General features: G+C 43.9%; 1 protein-coding gene across 1 annotated transcript in view; it reads right to left on the reverse strand.

Annotated features, from left to right (window-relative positions):
- LOC110532037 (acid-sensing ion channel 1) overlaps window positions 1-21,194 on the reverse strand; it is a 77,237-nt gene extending 56,043 nt beyond the window's left edge. The window contains exons 1-2 of the mRNA XM_090184272.1: window positions 19,874-21,194; window positions 14,807-15,002 (exon numbers count right to left, since the gene is read on the reverse strand). Of these exons, the coding sequence (XP_090040398.1) occupies window positions 14,807-15,002; window positions 19,874-20,235 (558 nt within the window). The 5' untranslated portion in view covers window positions 20,236-21,194. The remainder of the gene's footprint in view (window positions 1-14,806; window positions 15,003-19,873) is intronic.
- Between the last annotated feature and the right edge of the window lie 1,539 nt (window positions 21,195-22,733).

A 22,733-nucleotide genomic window follows, 5' to 3' on the forward strand; every position in this document is an offset into this window, starting at 1 on the left:
GCCTCTGAAATTGCAGCCCAAATAAATGCTTCACAGAGTTCAAGTAACAGACACATCTCAACATCAACTGTTCAGAGACTGCGTGAATCAGGCCTTCATGGTTGAATTGATGCAAAGAAACCACTGCGAAAGGACACAAATAATAGGAAGAGACTTGCTTGGTCCAAGAAACACGAGCAATATACATTAGACTGGTGGAAATCTGTCCTTTGGTCTGATGAGTCCAAATTTGAGGTTTTTGTTTCCAACCGCTGTGTCTTTGTGAGACGCAGAATAAGTGAATGATGATCTCCTCATGTGTGGTTCGCACCGTGAAGCATGGAGGAGGAGGTGTGATGGTGCTTTGCTGGTGACACTGTCAGTGGTTTATTTAGAATTGAAGGCAGACTTTATCAGCATGGCTTTCACAGCATTCTGCAGTGATATGACATCCCATCTGGTTTGCGCTTAATGGGACTATCATTTGCTTTTCAACAGGACATTGACCCAACACACCTCCAGGCTGTGTAAGGGCTATTTCCAAGAAGGAAAGTGATGGAGTGCTGTGCATCAGAGGACCTGGCCTCAACCCAATTGAGATGGTTTGGGATGAGTTGGACCGCCGAGTGAAGGAAAAGCAGCCAACAAGTGCTCAGCATATGTGGGAACTCCTTCAAGACTGTTGTAAAAGCATTCGAGGTGAAGTTGGTTGAGAGAATGCCAAGAGTATGGAAAGCTGTCATCAAGGCAAAGGGTGGCTACTTTGAAGAATCTAAAAATCTAAAATATATTTTGATTTGTTTAACACTTTTTTTTGGTTACTATATGATTCCATATTTGTTATTTCATCGTGTTGATGTCTTCAATATTATTCGACAATGTGCTCTCCCATCACCTCCAGTCTCCTGCTCTATTTGGAAGGTCCAGTGTTGACAACCGGGCATTGGCTAGCCTATAACATTACTTGTATCACTCTTCTTCATAAGCTTTACGAGTATTCACCCACTGCTTTGGGTAAAGTGGTTATCTTTACCATTGATCAAACTTCTGAGATGGTCAGCACTAGACACATTGTATTCAGCAGAGGGAATGAAACTCATTTGGTACAGCATGCATGCCTCATCACAACGGCACGAGGGATCAACTTCAACGCTGCCCCTTTAAGTGATTTCACATGCTCCTTAAACTTCCGCCTCACTTCTCTTGTCTTTTTTTATTTTTTTAATCTGACACTCACCGAAAAGGGATAAAGAGGGATTCTGGGGGAACGGGAGAAATGGGGAAAGGGCAAAGGAGTGGAGGATAGAGAGAGTGCAGCATGAAAAGATAATGAGAATTGTCATACCCATGGGGGTGGTGCGAAGGAGATGTAGTGGTCAAAATGAAGGAGCGGTGAGGGACATTGTTGAAAGGAGAAGAAAAGAGAGAAAAAGAAAGTGGAAGAATGGTTGGATAAACACCACTCGTGGGCCTGAGGGTATTTGTACTTGCATTTATTAGTGATCCCCATTAGATAATGCAAAGGCAGCAGCTACCCTTCCTGGTATCCAAATACATTAAGGCACTTACATCACACACACACACAACAAAAAAAAAAAAGATAAAACACCACATCAAATAACATTATTACACCAGTACATCTACAATACAAAATGTATAATACCACCATACAACAATATTACAATGTACCTGTGTGTGGAGTGTGTGCTAGCGTGTGTGTGCGTTTGCATGTGTCTGCACCTGTGTGTGTCTCCTCACAGTCCCCGCTATTCCATAAGGTGTATTTTTATCTCTTTCTTACATCTGATTCTACTGCTTGCATCAGTTACCTGATGTGGAATAGAGTTCCATGTAGCCATGGTTATATGTAGTACTTTGCGCCTCCCATAGCCTGTTCTGGACTCGGGGACTGTGAATGGACCTTTGGTGTCATGTCTTGTGGGGTATGCATGGGTGTCTGAGCTGTGTGCTAGTAGTTTAAACAGACAGCTCGGTGCATTCATCTTGTCAACACTCCTTCCAAAAACAAGTAGTGATGAAGTCAAGAGAGAGATTAACATGCATATGATTAATGTTATCTCTCCGTGTGCTTTTAAGGGCCAGCCGTGCTGCCCTGTTCTGAGCCAAGTCCCTCTTTGTGGCACCTGACCACACGACTGAACAGTAGTCCAGGTGCGATTAAAACTAGGGCCTGGAGGACCTGCCTTGTTGATAGTGGTGTTAAGAAGGCAGATCAGCGCTTTATTTTGGACAGACTTCTCCCCATCTTAGCTACTAGTTGTATCAACATATTTTGACCATGACAGTTTACAATCCTGGGTCTCTCCAAGCAGTTTAGTCACCTCAACTTGCTCAATTTTCACATTATTCATTACAAGATTTAGTTGAGGTTTAGGGTTTAGTGAATGATTTGTCACAAAAACAATGCTGCTAATTTTGAAATAATTAGGACTAACTTATTCATTGTCCCCCATTCTGAAACTAACTGCAGCTCTTTGTTAAGTGTTGTAGTCATTTCAGTCGCTGTGGTAGCAGACGTGTATCGTGTTGAATCATCCGCATACATAGACACACTTTAATGGCTTTAATCAAAGCCAGTGGCGTGTCATTAGCAATGAATGAAAAAAGTAAGGGGCCTAGACAGTTGCCTTGGGCAATTCCTGAGTCTTCCTGGATTATGTTGGAGAGGCCTCCAATAAAGAACACCCACACAGGCCACAAAGCTGAAGTTAAGTCTGACTTCGTTTTGTTAATCATTAATCGTCTTCACACAGAATGCTTTTGTTTCGGCCCAATTTAGATGCAATTTGATGCTTTCTATCGGCTAAATGCCTTCACGGCTAAAATGAGGCAGCGATGTGCAAGGATCCAAAGTTATTTTTGTGAGGATGCCGGCGATTTGTTGCTTTGCATTTGTCTATCACCAAACCCCGCAAGGAAAAGGAAGTTGCCGGAGTCGACATGACAGACAGACAGTGATCAGAGGAAGGAAGTAATAGCACAGCTGTCATGGCACAGCGTACAGCAGGGAACATAGAAGAAACCCACAGTAACCTAACAGCTGCTGTGCCTGGTTCCCTGGATAGGCTTGTCAAAGCCTGCATTTGACAAACAGGAAAGAGGGGCCGACAATCAGTGCAGGATGCAGAGGTCCCTAGAGGTGTTTTCTCACCCTTTCTATTCCTCTCTGTCTCCGTCTGTCTCTCTCTGTATATCTCTCTCTGTCTCTCATTTTTCTATTTTTTCAGCAGCTCTTTCTCTCTCCCTCAGTTCATTTGGGAGGATTTTTGAACCAGCTCCATCTCTTTGTCCCACAGCCATATTTAAAGAGGCCAATTATCCCCGATCATTCCCTCCATCCATCAGTTGTTGAGAGGCAGCAAGGGGGTGTAGGATTCACTCAATGGCTCAGTAATCGCTGCCTCTTTATCATTTATGCTTATTCATTTGGCAATCACTTCGTCATTTTCCCTCTTTCTCAAAACATTTGATTGTTGATACGAATATCTCAGACAAACATGTTTCCTAGTTGCTTCTTGCACTTGCACTAAATCGCTGAGAGGTTCCCAAACTAAGGGTCGCAACCCCATGTAGGATCCTGGATAGAAATGCACAATATATTATAATATCTTCTTTTGTATCCTAAAACCATTGTAATGTAAAACCACTATTCAAATCTAAAAGATCTAATTCAACTAGAGAGTGTCCTTAGATCACGGGAAAAGGCCACACTTGACCGTTGCACTTGAATCATTCCCGTGGAGAATGACTAAGCCCGCTACGCTATGAAACCCCACACTGTTGCAGAGACCTTGATATTACCGGCTGCAGTTGATATGGTCAGAACAACAATTGGGGAGGCAGAGGCACAGAAACTCACATCATTAACTGTCAGAGACCACTCTTAAATTAGGAATGTATGCTATTGCTATCAATCAAGAGTAAACTTTGACTGAACGAATCAAAAACTACGCAGCTTATGCTCTTCCAAATGGATGTTGGCTGTGAGGGCTGAGATGCCCATGTTTTGACTTCTGTTCGATATACATGTTGGGGGGGGGGGATGCTATTCACGAGGACATACTGTTCTGTCTCAAGATTCCCGAGCATGAAACGGCACAGAGGATGTTCAGTGTGCTATATTGACAAAAAAACAGATTCCATGGGATCGGATGGTGGGCTTTTTGCACAGATGAGGCTCCATCTATGGCGGGACGGCCTCTGCACTCCAGTTATGAATGTGTCTGCCTCTGCCAGATGGACGCATTGTATGATACACCGAGAGCAACTGGCAGTCAAAAGGGCTGAGCACAGGACTCAGAGACACACTGCAGCAGGTAACTTCCATTGTAAACCACATCAAACCACATCCTCTGTGCCTGTTCGTGAAACTAAGTGGAGATATGGGATCAGAGTATGACAATGTTCTATTTCACACAGAGGCTTGGTGGTTGTCAAGGGGGAGTTTTGGAAAGATTTTTCACATTGAGAGAGGAACTGTTATCATTCACAATGGATGTAAAAAATAAATTAAAAACAGACTTGGTTGACTTTCTAGTTAATGAAAATAGAATGTGTCTCCTTGCCTATGTAACAAAAACATGGAGTGACCGAATCAGTGGATTCAGAGGAAAGAATTCTTATTGGAGAGATCCTTCACAAAAGCGAACCAAGCCCCCTTGCTTCGGCTGTGCATGTTTGCTAACAGAAAACAGCATCAGTAAGTGTCCCACATGAGTGATGACTGCACACCTCCATCGCTTGGAAGAGCACTTTGGGACCTACTTCCCAATCCATTTTTACTGTAATCCTGGCTCAGTTGACATGCCGGTAAGTGAAATCTCCCGACTTCCGACTTCAGTGCGTTCAAGATGCCTAGGAACTCAAAAAAAATCGAGCTCTTGACTGGGATAAAAAGACATTTGAACGGTCATCCAATTTGGAAATCAAACTCGGGAACTCGGGCCTCTTGCTAGAGCTCTGACTTTCCGACCTGAAGATCACGGACGTCATGATTTGACCACGTATTTGACCACTGATGGTGCTTCCAAGTTGTCTTGAAAGCACCATCAGTGCTCTCGTCTGCACGAAAACCAAATATTGATCCAGGTTGGATGTGAGAGCAAAGATGAGGTCCGCACTGTCAACCACGCCCGCTGACTTTGAGAAGCTCCGATTGGACAGGCAACGACCACACCCATCTCACTGGTGGTGGTGAGGTAAGATACATTGTGTCAGACTCATTTGCAATTGACTGTCACAGCCCCACATTAAAAAGTAAACATTGGCTGTTAATTACATAATTTCCGGATGTTGCACACCTCATGAGTCTGTTGTTTACTTCTGGCTGAGAGTGCACCGCAACATCAGGAAGTAGCATTTTCCACTCAAGCATGGTGGTGAAAAAGTATGCAAATGTTCCGTTTTTTTTCTCCCCCCACCGTTGAGCCCTTAAATCGAGTTATGGAGGAGCTTGACTCCTTTTCAGACTGAATGGAGCTTGTTTTATATATGAGCCAGTCCATGGGAGACGCGGGTTGTATTACCGACTGGGCTGACTGCGTCGACGCCTAGCGGTAATACGACATCAGTAAGAACTACGCCCTCTAGGGGTCTCTGTGCTAGGGGTATTGGCACAGTACCTGAATAAAGCTAATCAGCCGAAAGTAGATGATTCAAAAAGTACTCCGTGTAGATCAAGTGGACAATAATTTCTCTCCCTACATGCACATCGGGCTATTGCTTTAAAGGCAATGGTCTAAGAATGAGGCCGATACCATAAACAAATCTAGGAAGGATGTTTTTCTAATCTTTTAATTAAATGAGTGCTTTTTTTCACCAATCAGTTTTTAAAATCAGATGCAATTGGGCCTTTCACTATTCCACATCATTGGATTGGTTGTTAAATTGCACAAGCTTCCATCACCCCAGGCACCTTTTGCAATATATCATCTCCGTCCCCGTGGTTGGCATATCATAATGGAATATATCATTCAGAATTAATGGCTGAGGCTTATTACATGAAAAATCTCATCAAACTCATCCTCGAATATCATCTTACTCATCGTAATGATTGGGTAATGTGCTCAAAAAATCCTACTTGATCCCAAGGGACATTGTCGCGATGAGACCAATATGAAAACCCAATCTTACTCCACACATGCTGATCTGAAAAATAATCAGCAACTCATGGTGAAAAATATAAATACGGTAGCTAGCGTTCACAGTGTATTGCAAAACATCAAAGACCAGAAGATCCTCAAAGCAAACACATTTTCCACTGATCTAGAGCTTGTAGATCCTGCAGTGTGTGTTTGTGTGTGACCGACTAGTATGTGGTGCCAGGAACTGATCAACGCTGCTATGCCCATCAATGGGGCATTGGCAAAGACCTCACCTCCAGCCTCACCTGTACATGCCAGGGTATGAGCAAAGATTGTAAATAATTAACAATTCACATCTTAACACCTTGGCTCAATTCTCTCTCTCGCTCCCTCTCTGTCCTCCATAACTGTCCTCTGGTGAGATATGATAGTGTACTGGAAAATCACAATTGAATTTAAACTAAATCAATGGGGCAGTAAGCAGAGTACAAAGGCAGTGTACTCTCCAAGACTGAAAATGAATGGAAGACAGCTAAGACTATTGGCAACTGGCGGAGTATCCATCACCAGCCAACGCAGCAGATTTATGGCAAGGAGACTTTAACCCAGTGGTAGATTTTAGAGTAAAACCATATGATGAATTAGCATCAGCTAGCTTTTTTTTTTACTGTGCCACCCACATATGTCGTCCATTACATACAGTATCCCACAGTCTCCCTTGAACATGAATCTTTCATCCCATCTCTACCGCATATTCCACATCTACTTCCCACATGCAGCTTTGAATGCCAAGTCTCTTAGGAGCTCTCTCTCTCTCTCTCTCTCTCTCTCTCTCTCTCTCTCTCTCTCTCTCTCTCTCTCTCTCTCTCTCTCTCTCTCTCTCTCTCTCTCTCTCTCTCTCTCTCTCTCTCTCTCTCTCTCTCTCTCTCTCTCTCTCTCTCTCTCTCTCTCTCTCTCTCTCTCTCTCTCTCTCTCTCTCTCTCTCTCTCTCTCTCTCTCTCTCTCTCTCTCTCTCTCTCTCTCTCTCTCTCTCTCTCTCGACAGGAGGGGAGTGGTACAGGAGAGGGATGGCCGGACAGGGGCTTTCAAAGATGCATTAAAGAGAAAATCCTCCATAACTGTCCTCTGGTGAGATACGACAGTGTCCAGGAAAATCACCATTTCATCAAAACTAAATCAATGGAGCATAGTACAAAGGCTGTGTACTCTCCAAGACTGAAAAGGAATGGAACAACGACACACTCACTCATCATCACAAACTGTAAGCAAGCTAGTTACAGTGCCTCCATCCAGGTCCATATTCTAGCCCGCCAACTCCAGGTCATGCAGTTACATCCTTCCACCATCACCTGGGCCATGGACTACCTCACTGACAGGCCGCAGTGGGTCCGACTACAGAACCACTCGGGCTCAGACAACATCATCACTAACACAGGTGCCCCACAAGGGACGGTTTTGTCACCATTCCTCTTCACCCTCTACACAGCAGACTGCCGGGACTCCCAAGACACCTGTCACTGTAACGTTCGCCGTCTTCCTCTGATGAGGAGTAAGAGAGGTCGGACCAATTTGCAGCGTGGTAAGTGTCCATTTTAATAAGATAAACTGAACACTACAAAAATACAAAATAACAAAGTGAAACAAACAAACAAAACAGTCCCGTGTGGTAACAAACACTGACACGGAAAATAATCACCCACAACTCAAAAGTGAAACCAGGCTACCTAAATATGGTTCTCAATCAGGGACAACGATAAACAGCTGCCTCTGATTGAGAACCATACCAGGCCAAACACAGAAATCCCCAAAACATAGAAAAGGGAACATAGACAACCCACCCAACTCACGCCCTGACCATACTAAAACAAAGACATAATAAATTAACTAAGGTCAGAACGTGACAGTCACCTACAAAAGTTTTCAGACAATTCAGCCATTGTAGGCTGCATCATGAAGGATGATGATTCCCTATACAGGGAGGACATATCCTAATTTGTGGCATGGGGCAGCCAAAACCACCTGGAGCTAAATGTGATTGACGATAAGCTGCACTGGAAAGAGAACACCTCCATGGTTTTAAAAAAGGCTCAGCAAAGGTTATTCTTTTTAAGGAAGCTCAGATCTTTCGATGTCTGCTCAAAAATGCACACATTCTGTGGCTAGTGTCCTGTTTTTTCTAGCATCGGCACCAACCAGGACAAATTAGAGACCATGCTGGATAAGGCAATCCTCAAAAGGTGTAGAAGTTGAGAAGCCAACACTCCACAGTACCTGCCTGGAGCATCACAGTGTGATGGCAGACAGATTAACTTGACCTTCCACAGAGCCTTCTTACCATAAGATATGAGGCTTTTTAACACGGACACTTAAAAAACATTTTTTTTAAATAAATATTGATGATGATGCTTTTATGTTTGTTGTGTTTTTATGGAGTATTTATTGGTGATGTATGTATTAGCTGGTGCAATCAAATTTCCCCTCTGGGGATTGATAAACTACTATTTTATCTTAAAGGCATGATTGACATAGGGAAAAGAGGGTGGGCTATCAGCTGATCATTGATGTGGATGATTGATGTACATCTGCTTGTTGGCTAGCTCGATTTTATTTGACTGACTGTGATTTACCTCTCTGTCTTTCTGCTGAGTGTATCAGCACACAGCAGGGGGGAAATTATACCACCACCCAAAAGGGCACTTTGGAGACTGGAATGGCAAGTCTGGAGTCTGTGCACGTGCCTGCCCCTAGTCTAAGGGCCCGGGGCTGACTTTCTCCTTAGCTAACATATGGAATTGTTTCAAGGTGGTCATACCAAGGATCAATTGGCTATTTGATTTTGAATGTTAGCACCCCTGTAACGGATACAGGTATCCTGTGTGTGTGTGTGTGTGTGTGTGTATATGTGTGTGTGTGTGTGTGTGTGTGTGTGTGTGTGTGTGTGTGTGTGTGTGTGTGTGTGTGTGTGTGTGTGTGTGTGTGTGTATCCTGTGTTCTTTTCTCTCCTTCTCCCCTCACAGGTGAAAATCATCACTCCCCAATCAGTCACCAATCAATCATCAATCAGAAGACACACCTCCTCCTGTTTCCTACCCAATCACAGTTCCTTTCCCTTGGTTTAAAAACCCTGTCAGTTGTTTGCTCTAGAGCTCAATCTCTCTGTAAATGTAGATCGCTCTGTTTCACCCTCTCAGACTATGTCTCTATCGCTCTTTATGTATTGAGCTATCTTTTGTTTGAGCACCCTCCAGGTGTCGCCCATCTTCCCCATCATCCCCTGTGTATTTATAACTGTGTTCTCTGTTTGTTGCCAGTTCGTTTTGTTTGTCAAGTCAACCAGTGTTTTTCTCAGCTCCTGCTTTTCCCCACTCTCTTTTTCTCGCCCTCCTGGTTTTGACCCTTGCCTGTCCAGACTCTGAGCCCGCCTGCCTGACCACTCTGCCTGTCCCTGAGCCTGCCTGCTGTCCTGTACCGTTGCCCCTACTCTGGATTACCGACCTCTGCCTGACCTGAGCCTGCCTGCCGTACTGTACCTTTGCCCCACTACTCTGGATTATAGACCCCTGCCTGCCTTGACCTGGCGTTTGCCTGCCCCTGTTGCTGTAATAGACATTGGTACATCAACACAGTCTGCACTTGGGTCTTACCTGAAACGCTACATGTTCGTAATAAGTGCTGGTCCGTTAATAATGTGTCAAATTCTGCTTGCAAAGTTAAACGCTCCTTATAAGTATCTGGAGATGTCATCTAATAAGGCAATACAGCATGTTAACATAGCCTATCCTTTTTCAGTTTGTTCTCATGTGCGGTGTAGGAAATAATTTAACCTATGATATAAGCTTTCAAAGTTTCCCCAGAGAGTAGACGCATAGATGTTTGGGGTTCTATTCGTACTCATGAAAAAGCTGGTTTGACCCAAAACAAAATGGACAAAGGTGTTCACTACTGAGCAGTTGAGGATTTAGCCGCCAAAGCGGTCACAGGTTGTCAGCGATTTGAAAGGCCGCTTCCATAGTAACAGGGGCGTGGTCAGATACAACAATTGGATTCTATGAACATGAAGATATGAAATGGAGAAGTCTGTCATCTACAAGGAAGTAGTCTATGCGTGTAAAAGTGTGGTGAACCGATGAGAAAAAAAGAGGATGCTTTCCCAGATGGATAAAACATTCTCCAAGGGTCTGAAACTGCAAATTCAGACAAAGGTTCGGACAACTCTAGCGGAGGCTGACAAGGTAGTAGGTTTAGTGGAGGATCGATCCAAATGTGGGTCTAACCAACAGTTAATGTCACCACCTAAGATCAACATATGGGAGGACATAATCAGGGAGTGGGGAGAAAACGGATTTGAAAAAAAAAAAAAAATCGCCACTGTCTCAATTAGGATATTATATTAAGAGGTACATTCATATTGAGCAGCCTACCACTGACAAGTATGTATCTACCATGGGGATCTGCGATCACATAATAACATCTGTGAAGTACAATAGCCACCCCTCTTGCCTTACTCTGAATTGAGGAATGGAACATCTGACCCACCCATCTGCACCTAAGACTTGAGTGTTGAAGATGAGTTTCTTGGAGAAAGATGACGTGAGCTTTCAATTGATGAGGGTGGTGTAGCACCTCACTACTACTAACTGGGTTATTGATGCCCCTGCAATTCCAAGTAAGGAAATTCAAACCTTTCCCTCCAGCTGGATGGGCTACACTAGGCTGAGTCATGTCATCAGAGAGAGAGGACGTGTACAATGTAAACTAAAGATCTTAGTTGACCCTAATAGCACAAATTTTAAAAACAAAGACAAGCGACGAAGTGCAAAAAACACAAAACTATATGCAAATAAAGAGGTGAAACCCCCCCCCCCCCCCCCCTCGCCGAAGCATCTCCTCAACTGAGATGCAAGCAAAACCCGAAATACACAAAAGGTTTAGAGCAAAGCATGATAACTCTTACTCTGTGCTACCTGAGATGTGTGACCATTTAACCAGAGTAAACCAAACATGCATAGATTGGTCCCCAGTAGAGTCTAAGGAAACCTAACCTCGGTTAAGAGAGGTTTAAGCGCAATAAAAGTGGTAAAACTGCGACTGAACCATGAAAACAGCCAGATGTGATCAAAATAAAATAGTAATGATACAAATAAAAGGCAACAATGTGAGTGGAATAAAGAATATATACTGTATAGGCATATCTGCATTATATCACATTATACAGTAGTTGGGAGTCAACTGTATACTCACCAACATGGGTTGGAAATGAAAAGGAAAAAAAGAATGAGTGTCAATAAACCCAGCAAAGTTGGCTTCGCTAGCCAACCAGTCTGCCAGCCTGCTAACAAGACCAGCTAACCAACCATTTGTTCCACACCATGCGGTACAACAGCCGCTTTCACGTTCTTGTTGATGAAATCTGCCGCTAGAGCCGGGTCCTTGAATCTGTGCATGGAGCCGTCCAGTAAAATCAGTCTAAGAACCGCAGGGTAGATGAGGCCGAACTTCATGCCCGGGCAGGCGCGTAGCTGGCGCTTCACAGCTCCAAAGCTAGCCCACTTCTTAGCCACAGCCATGGTGTAGTCCGCAAATACCGAGACTCTTTTACCCTTGCAGAGGAGAGGAGATGCTTCTCCCGATCTCCTCAGTATGTCATTGCGGACGTGAAAGAAATGCGCCCCGATGACAAATGGTCGCGGGGGGTTCTCCATCCCGGGGTCCGGCTACGCAGGGCGCGGTGGGCCAGGTCTAGCAACGGCTTCTCCTCCAGGCCGAGCAGCTCCTGAAGCAGCTGGGCCATGAACTCTGTAAGTCTTGGGCCCTCCACTCCCTCCGGTATTTCCAGAAGACGAATGTTGTTCCTCTGCATTCTACTTTCCATATCTTTGCATCTATTATCGAGGTATGCCACCCTAGTTGTTATTGAGCCAACGTTAGCCTCTAGCTCGCTAATGCGAGAGCTGTGGTCTGTAGCACCGCGCTCCAGCTCCAATAAGGCTGCTCCGTGTGCGTCGAGCTTATTCTGTATAGTCCAAATAGATTTTTTTTTAAGCTTGTCTTTGACCATTGATATCTCTGACCTGAGATTGGTAGAGAGAGTCAATTTTGAGGCTGCCCATCACGGATTGTAGCAGCTCCACAATGGGCCGACATTAGCCGTAGCATCCGGTGGCGGGGTGAATCAGGAGAGCTTGCTGCGACCTGCTCTTGCAGATTCCGTTTTTTTGGCCAGGTAGACGACATTACAAACGTACATTTCTCAGACTTGATCTGAATTGTTTAGAGGTCTCTTCAAGACGCCTGACCAAACATAAATATATATACCATTTTGTAAGGTTAAATATATACATTTGGTCACTAACTCAGGGGCGATAGGGAATCACGTTCATTTTTTAGTGTCAAGAAAAATGATGTGAACCCTTTGGAATTACCTCGATTGGTCATCAAATTTGATCTGATCTTCATCTAAGTCACAACAATAGACAAACATAGTGTGCTTAAACTAATAACACACAAATTATTGTATTTTTCTTGTCTATATTGAATAGATAATTTAAACATTTACAGTGAAGGTAGGGAAAGTGTGTGAACCCCTAGGCTAATGACTTCTCCAAAAGCTAATTGGAGTCAGGGGTCAGCTAACCTGGAGTCCAATCAATGAGACGAGTTTGGAGATGTTGGTTAGAGCTGCCCTGCCTTATAAAAAACACTCACAAATTTTGAGTTTGCTATTCACAAGAAGCATTGTCTGATTGTCTGTGAACCATGTCTCGAACAAAAGAGATCTCAGAAGACCTAATATTAAGAATTGTTGACTTGCATAAAGCAAGAAAGGGTTACAAAAGTATCTTTAAAAGCCTTGATGTTCATCAGTCCACGGTAAGACAAATTGTCTATAAATGGAGAAAGTTCAGCACTGTTGCTACTCTCCCTAGGAGTGGCCGTCCTGCAAGAGCACAGCACAGAATGCTCAATGAGGTTAAGAAGAATCCTAGAGTGTCAGCTAAAGACTTACAGAAATCTCTGTAACATGCTAACATATCTGTTGAGAAGTCTACGATAAATAAAACACTAAACAAGAATGGTGTTCATGGGAGGACAACACGGAAGAAGCCACTGCTGTCCAAAAAAAACATTGCTGCACATCTGAAGTTTGCAAAAGTGCACCTGGATGTTCCACAGCACTACTGGCAAAATATTCTGTGGACAGATGAAACTACAGTTGAGTTGTTTGGAAGGAACACACAACACTATGTGTGGAGAAAAAAAGGCACAGCACACCAACATCAAAACCTCATCCCAACTGTAAAGTTACGGTGGAGGAAGCATCATGGTTTGGGGCTGCTTTGCTGCTTCAGGGCCTGGACAGCTTGCTATCATCGACAGAAAAATGAATTCACAAGTTCTGCAGGATAATGTTAGGCTACCTGTCCACCAATTGAAGCTCAACAGAAGTTGGGTGATGCAACAGGACAACGACCCAAAACACAGAAATAAATCAACAACAGAATGGCTTCAACTGAAGAAAATAGTCCTGACCTCAACCCGACTGAGCATGACCTCAAGAGAGCACCAAACATCCCAAGGATATTGCTGAACTGAAACAGTTTTGTAAAGATCTATAGTCCAAAATTCCTCCTGACCGTTGTGCAGGTCTGATCCGCAACTACAGAAAACGTTTCGTTGAGGTTATTTCTGTCAAAGGAGGGTCAACCAGTTATTACAAGGGTTCACATACTTTTCCCACCCTGCACTGTGAATGTTTACACGGTGTGTTCAACAAAGACATGAAAACGTGTAATTGTTTGTGTGTTATCAGTTCAAGCAGACTGTGTTTGTCTATTGTTGTGACCTAGCTGAAGATCAGATCAACTTTTATGACCAATTTATGCAGAAATCCAGGCATTTCCAAAGGGTTCACATACTTTTTCTTGCCACAGTATTTTTTTATATGCCCAGCTCACGAGACCCCTTGATAATGGGAGGCCTAAGGAAATGGCCTCTTCTGCCTAATGGTAAGTCCACCAGCAACCCTATGATGAAGTTGCATCAGCTAGCTGCAGTAAATTACAAAACAAACGTTTACAGTGCCAGCCACATATGTCGTCCATTACATACAGTATCCCACAGTCTCCCTTAAACATGAATCTTTCATCCCATCTCTACCGCATATTCCACATTTACTTCCCACATGCAGCTTTGAACACCAAGTCTCTGAGGATAGCTCCACGCAGCATGCCGTGCCAGCCGCTCTCTTGTTTTGATGGGGAAAAAATCCCAAATAATGAAAGATAAAAGACTAGCTTCCAACCTGAGTTTGAGGGATTACACTACAAACGGTGTTTGAATAGATTAACAAACACATTACGAAAAGGGATTCTGTTTGTTGCCAAAGCTCTCAAACATCAGCTGTGGGCATGGTGGGTGATCACAAGAGGGCATTCCTGCCTGGTTGAGTCAAATAGCACAGTGGAGCACAGTAGAGCCACCACGCTCATTACAGCATTAAATTAGATATGAAGAGAAATGTATTGTGATATAGGTCAATTTTGACTTTGAGTTGCAGTCAGATGTACTACAAACAGACTCAGGAAGCAGAGCAGAGATGCACATACCGTATCATACCGTTTTTGAGAGCATTAGTAGTAGTTGCTGTTGTTTTTTTGTGTGTCTTTGGTACATAAACATAACGATTGTCTTGAAAGTTGATCCAAGGCCCTCGGGTAACTTACCACTTGGAAGTCATCGGCACTGCACTCGGCCCCCCGGAAGTGACACGCCAGCAACATGTCCTTGATGTCATGTCCTGTGCGGTCATAGAACTCGCGCATGTTGAATGGGCGGGGCTTGAAGTTGTGGAAGTCAGCTTTGTCCTTCAGGGCCTCCAGAACACTGTCCTCCACCAGGTGGGTGTCCCTAATTTCATATCTAGAGAGATAGATAGAGAGAGAGAAGGAATGAAGGAAGGAAGGAAGGAATCCAAAATAGTTTAGTCACAAACTTAATTGTTCAACATATTCAAAAGTAGATCAATTGATGCCCTTCCTCCTGCTATTACTCTTCCCACAAAAAAAAGACATGTTTGAAAGCATGGCAATTAGCTTGGGCAGACGTGAGCTTTTAAAAATAAGATGTGAAACATTTATGGAAATGGCATAACACAAATAAAGATTTTTTTGGGGGGGGGGGGGTTTAGACAATGTCACATTGTGATTTACATTGAAAAAAGGTATTGTGAATCCCTTTAGTTTTGGTTTACTAATAAGAAGTGAATTCCATCAACTCTTGGGAAAACAAACTGTCTTCCCTTGGGCCATGTTCCCACCCATCCAGGACATCTACTTGAAACGGTGTCTGAGAAAGACCTGCAGCATCATCAAGAACCCCACACACAGCCCAGCCACGAGCTGTTCACTTCCTTACCGCCGAACAGACGGTATCGGAACATGAAGGTCTGATATCAACAGGCTCAGAGACAGTTTCTATCTGCAAGACATCAGACTGCTGAACACTTGAGCTGCACTGACCACCTGCACTGACTCTCCGCACCTTAGCACCCATGCACTCACTCACTCACACACATAGACACACGCAGTGTGTGTGTGTGTGGTTGTGCGTGTGCGTGTGTGCGTCTGTGGGTGTCCATGTGAGCTGGATTGTGCACGTGTGTTTGCACAAGCATATGTGTTCCTGTGTGTATGTTTTCCTTCCATCCACACAATAATAAGTCACAGAGTGGGAAGGGAGAGTCTACCCACTCACTGCACACAACATAATCAGTGGGAGATCTTCTTGTAATAGAGCAGTGGAGAGGCCGGCTAAATCTGACCATGATGTCTGCCCGCTGCCCAGCATGAATAAATAGCAGCATAACGTCCACTGGCACGCTCCATATTGACTTGGTGGTGCCGTGTTGTGCTATCCCAACACGGCATCACCAAACACCTCGAAACGTTAAAGGAATGAGCGTGATTTTTAAAAAACGTTTTTTTTTTTTTTTTTTAATAGGTTTGACTCATAAGAAGGGGTTTTTAATCCGATGTGGGATCTGGAACAATCGGTCTTGGCAGAGTGTAAACGGGCACACAATGATTCTCATAAAATAAGTGTGCTGCCTTAAAGTCTGTGGCCAATCTATGTAAAAAAAAAATGTAAAGAAAGTCTAGGGGTTACAGAGCCATCAAATCACCTGAGTAAACTAAGTTTAATAGAAAGCCAAACTCATCAAACTGAAAGCCATTAAACATTGAATTACCCATCTACTATTCCACCTCTCATATTTGGTTCATTATGCCGATGAGGTGAGAGTACGGCCTAGTACCTCAGGAGGTACCTATCTGATCCAATTTAGATGTTCTCTATGGCTGTTGCTAAGTGCCATCTCAAACAGAGCCTTCCATTGATTAAAGGAGGACTTAATTGAGTTGAGGCCTTTGCTCCCCAATGTTGCTGCAGTGGATAAAGCTGTCAAGTGTGCACTTATGAGATAAAAATCCCAAACGCACACAAGCCTGACAGAATCAGTACGCGCTGACACTTTTCCCACCGTATGGATGGAGTTTTAATATCCCGCCACGAGACATTTCCCCAGAGCAGCCATGGCAAACACTGGAGGTGGCGTGGGGGGAGAGAGGGGAGGGAGGAAGGGGGAGAGAGAGAGAGCGAGACAGAGAGAGCGAGAGCGAGAGAGTCGCTCAATTGGATTTCACACCACCAGCACTTTCATTTCTGGATGAGGGTTTAACAAATGAGGGAATAACCACATTGCCTCTCCACCATGGGAGACAGGATAAGTGAATAAGCACCGACTCTAATTCTCCAAACAAGTCAAGTGGTTTTAAAGTTGTGGAAATGGGGAAGAAAACCTGATATTTCCCTCTCTGCTAAGCAGCCATTCTCACTGACTCCCTGAATGGACAAAGTTCATACTGTTTGGAAACAGAATTCTTAAGTTTTCCCTCTTGGGAATCGAAAAGCTTGCCTTTTTAAAAATATTTTTGATCTAATCTCTCAAGCGTTTTTTTTTTCCTGAAGACTATGGGTTTAACATAACAACATAAACGTAGCCTCAGAACAAGTGCCCGCGTGATGATATAATGTCGGCCTACCATTTCAAACAGCTACTGGGTCTGCTGTCATGTGATACTACATGGAAATGCGGCCTCTTGATAATGTGACACACGTTTCTTCCCCTGAGAACGAGGACAAGGAGACAAGTATTCATTCATAAAGCTTAATTCACAAAGACTGACCATTTCAATCAAGAAGCAGAAACCTGTACCAGATGGTACATTGTACAAAGCATTAATCAGTCATACCACCATGACGTAAATGCCAGTTCTAGTGACTTTGGAATTGTCATAAATGATGAAATGGGACGTTTCCGCCTGAATGAAAACCAGACCACCAAACCCACTGGTGCCTACGGGGCCCTATATCATATTATTTTGGATTTCCTCTTTTACATTCCCTATTTATGTCAGTTCTTGTGTTTCTCTCCCACTTTCGACAGCCATCTCTCATCTTCTCCCTCATTCTATCCCTTCGCTCCACTCCCTCATTCTATCCCTTCGCTCCACTCCCTCATTCTATCCCTTCGCTCCACTCCCTCATTCTATCCCTTCGCTCCACTCCCTCATTCTATCCCTTCGCTCCACTCCCTCATTCTATCCCTTCGCTCCACTCTCTCATTCTATCCCTTCGCTCCACTCCCTCCTTCTATCCCTTCGCTCCACTCCCTCATTCTATCCCTTCTCTCCACTCCCTCATTCTATCCCTTCGCTCCACTCCCTCATTCTATCCCTTCGCTCCACTCCCTCATTCTATCCCTTCGCTCCACTCTCTCATTCTATCCCTTCGCTCCACTCCCTCCTTCTATCCCTTCGCTCCACTCCCTCATTCTATCCCTTCTCTCCACTCCCTCATTCTATCCCTTCTCTTCACTCCGTCATTCTATCCCTTTGCTCCACTCCGTCATTCTATCCCTTCGCTCCACTCCCTTGTGGTTTTTCTCGGTCTCTCTGCTGTCATTTTTCTCTCTGTCCAGTGACAGTCCTTCCTCTTCCTGCCACCACTTGTGTCTTTCCCGTAGCTCCACCTCAGACGCTGTGTGTGTCGATGAAATGCATCAGCTGTTGCTGCAGAGCCCGGCGGGCAGCAACACGATCAAACAGGGAGGGATGGAGAGCCAGACGTGCCTGCTGTGATCGTCTCATCAGCCATCAGCACTGACATTTGCGAGACGATACTGACACCATACACACACACCCACACATTATTATTCTTCAGCTGCATTGTTCTTATTTAAACGTGTGGGTCTTTAGTTGTCTCTCTTCTTTATTTTTAAAAGTCTGTGATGTTCACACGTTTATGTTTTTGTATGTAAAGCGTAAACTATTGTTGTCTGTGATGTCTCTTTCACTACGTGTCAGACCACAGTTAGACTAGCTGTTGCCAATGGGGATCCTTGTCAAATCAAATCAAAACGCCATGGGGATAGCAGTGTGTTAATCACACAGTCTCAGGCAGGTATTAGTCAAACTCTTGTCTTGCAAGGAAATATGATACACCTCCTCCACTCCCTGCTCCCACTCTTAGAAAGACAATGTCTAGTCGCACACTGTACAGTGTGTACAATATAAACCATTTTCATTTCGGACAACTATACCTCATCTGTCATCCCTGGTAGAAACAACAAGGAACCATACGCTCTTAGGAAAAAGGTTGTATCTTGAACCTAAAAGGGTTCTTTGGCTATCCCCATATGAGAACCCTTTGTAGAACCATTTTTGGTTCCAGGTAGAACGCTTTCTATGGGGACAGCTGAAGAACCCTTTAGGAGTGTCGGATTTGGAATTGGGTAATAACGAATCCCAAGGGTGTGATGGTATGCAGGGACTAATATTACAATACTTAGTAAAGACTGTGGAGTGCAGTCTGCCAAATGCATTCTTTACAAATATGGTTTCATTTTGGCTCCTGTTAATCAGAGCAAGCAACGTCTGTCTCTAGCGTCTTAAGCCCCACACATTACCCCAAGTTGGAGATGGCACGGAGCTGTGCACCAGTGAGCGAGGCGGTAATACCGTCCTCTCACAGCTGCTGCTGCTGCTGCTCTTCTCTGGGGTTTTGTGACAGTAAAGCCCTCTCGGCTCATCCATCCAAGGCCAGACAAATCAGGGCTTCCTCTCTAAGCGGGGCTGGCATGACTCACCAACAGTAAGGAAATCAAAGCATCAGAGTGAGAAAAAAGTGCATCCTGAGGATGTGAGGCACACTGCCTCTGACTTGTCATGACTATTGTAAAGGCTGAATGTCTCACAGAGAGGATCTGTAAATCAATAAGCTAACAATATAGGCCTGCAGTACAGCACTGTTGAATTGAACTTACACGTCTTACACCATACTGGTGGCTACTGGTGACACCTGTGTGCACTGTGCTCTGCACAGGAGATCACTTCACACACATCTCTCTACACTGCATATCCTCTTCTTTAGGCACACATAGCAAAACAGTCTGAATGTGATTATTAGTCGAAGGGAACCAAATCCTTTGAGGGAACTAGGGCTGCTGCCCGACTATGACTAATGAACTCCCCACTGATGATTCCACTCTGATCTATAAGTTCAAATGTTTGGATGCATCTGTAATGGTACCATATTCCCTGTGTAGTTTGGTCCAGGGCCACATGAGCATAAGGTACCATTTCAGGGCTCCAGACAAAACGTAACGTAGTGCATTTTATAGGGTATAGAGGAGTGCCACTGCAAATCCACATTTTGTCACACGTTTAACGCACCTTTGGTTGAGCAGCGCGAGCAGCTCCCCTGCGTGGTACAGGTCATTGCGTGTCACGTGACTGAAGCGGAAAAAGTTTAGGTTGCAGAACGTGACAGCGGGGAACACCATCATCGGGGTCGAGATCTCGTCCAGTTTGGTGACGTGCGGATACTCCAGGTAGAAGTGTATACGGTCCACGCACACAAACAGTAATAAAGTCAAGGAGCCCAGGAAGAACACGACCCATAGACAGCGCTTGACGCAGACTCGCTCATAGGTGAAGATGTGCGAAATTCCGTGCAGCGTTGAGTTGTGCGCAAAAACTTCAATAGCGGGTGGCTTTTTGCAGTCCATTTCTTCTGATTCTACTTTGAGGTCCATTGTGTTACAGCCTGGGTTAATAGCTATACAGAATGCGGAGGGACATTGAAGTTGTTTGCAGTTCAGAAGGCGGGTAAATTACTTCGCCTCACAGCCGTATTCAACTATCTATCCAAGCTGATAAAAAAAACATACGCTACAGAATCATGTACTCGTTCAATTTCGTACACTGAATAATATGTGATCTTTGAGCATCTGCTTCATATAAAACCCATACCATGCACCTGTGGCATCTCCGATACACCTGGCAATAGGCAAGTAATAGCTATTTAACGACTAACTGCCAGAACGTGCGGGAAACCAGCGCGGGATTTGCTGTCGCGTGGTTATCACCATCCAAAAGGCGGAATGCAAAAAACGCAGAATTCCCACATTGAAGTCAGCCGCGCATGAATTCTCAGTAAGAGTCAACATAAAGCTAATAATTCAAGAGTAGCCTATGAGTCACCAAAATGCTTCTCTTTTCCGCAAGAAAAGTCTTGATCGTTGGACGGTGTTCGGAAACACTGCTTCTGTGCTGTCTTGTCAAGTCCAGGTATCCGATCTCAAAACGCGTAAAGCAGTTACAGCTGTGAAAGATATGGACCACGTTCGGTCATCGAGCGTTGGTCTCAGATTAATTGTTGACTGGAAAAAAAAGGAGAAACGCACGTCATGGAGGCATGAAGAGGAGTGAGTGAGACAGGGCTCATCCGTGTTGACTGTCCAGCTTCAGCTCCCTGTTGAAAACGAATTCATATCCGTCGTTCCTTTGTGTCTGTCTTTTGGCAGAACCGCGGTTATATCCGCAGGGAGAGGTCCGAGGGGATGTTCTGTGGGACTGAGGGCTTCGCTGTTGCATTGGTCGGTCGTGACTCGTGAGCGTTTTTTTCTTCATGCATATTTGTCTAGCACTCGCATTGAGAGCAGAGTGCAAGCGAGAGGACAAGTCCTGCGCCACAACACTGAGAGGTGTGAACGGTGGCATGCAGTTGTGATCTAAGTTAACTCTCCAATCATGCAAACAGATGATAGGAGAACGCAAAAGAACGCACCCACCATATCATCATTTTAATCTCTCTCTCTAACGCTATATGCACTAAAGAGATCAACTGTAGGCCTACATTGTATGTATTGTATGCGTGTTCATCAATAAACCAAGACACATTTAGCCCCCAACGGGCACAGTGCCTACAGGAAGTATTCAACATTTTGTTGTGTTATAGCCCGAATTTAAAATGTATTACATTTATATAGATTTTTTTGTCACGGGCCTATACACAATAGCCCAACATGTCAAAGTGAATTATGTTTTTCGAAACGTTTACAAATGTAAATAAAAATGAAACGCTGAAATGTCTTGTCAATAAGTATTCAACCCATGTTCTATGGCAAACCTAAATAAATATAGCAGTAGACATGGACTCTGTGTGCAATAATAGGGAGGGAGCCATACAAGCTAGAACCGCCACTGGGAAGATGGGTTTTTAAAAAAAGCAGACATTGAATAACCCTTTGAGCATGGTGAAGTTATTAACTACACCCATTCACTGCAGAGATACAGGCATCCTTCAAACTCAGTTGCTAGAGAGGAAGACAACAGCTCAGGGATTTCACCATGAGGCCAATGGTAACTTTGAAACAGTTACAAGAGTTTGAAACAGTCACAGAGTTTAATGGCTGTGATTGGAGAAAAACTGAGGATGGATCAACAACATTGAAGTTACCCCACAATACTCATCTAAGTGACAGAGTGAAAAGAAGGAAGCCTGTACAAACTAGAAATATTTAGCAAAGAAATTAACTTCATGTCCTGAATACAACGTGTTATGTTTGGGGTAAATCCAATACAACACGCCACTCTTCATATTTTCAAGCATGGTGGTGGCTGCATCATGTTATGGTATGCTTGTCATTGGCAAGGACTAGGGAGTTTTTTAAATGATAAAAATCAACGAAATAGAGCTAAGCACAGGCAAAATCCTAGAGGAAAACCTGGTTCAGTCTGCTTTCCAACAGACACTGGGAGACAAATTAACCTTTCAGCAGGATAATAACCTAAAACACAAGGCCAAATATACGCTGGAGTTGCTTACCAAGACAACATTGAATGTTCCTGAGTGGCCGAGTTACAGTTTTGACTTAAATCGGCTTGAAAATCGATGGCAAGACTTGAAAATGGCTGTCTAGCAATGATCATCAACCAACTTGACAGAGCTTGACATTTTTTTAAAGGACAATGTACAAATATTGTTCAATGCAGGTGCATAAGGATCTTAGTGACTTACCCAGAAAGTCTCACAGCTGTAATTGCTGCCAAATGTGATTCTAACATGCATTGACTCAGGGGTGTGAATACTTATGTAAATTAGATATTTCGGTATTTCATTTTCAATACATTTGCAAACATTTCTAAAAACAGGTTTTCACTTTGTCATTATGGGGTATTGTGTGTAGATGGTGGCAAAACATGTTGAATTCAGGCTGTAACACAACCAAATATGGAACAAGTCAAGGAG

Source organism: Oncorhynchus mykiss, chromosome 9 (genome assembly GCF_057628025.1).
Source record: "Oncorhynchus mykiss isolate SJ-2025 chromosome 9, ASM5762802v1, whole genome shotgun sequence".
In the NCBI taxonomy this organism is placed as follows: Eukaryota; Metazoa; Chordata; class Actinopteri; order Salmoniformes; family Salmonidae; genus Oncorhynchus; species Oncorhynchus mykiss.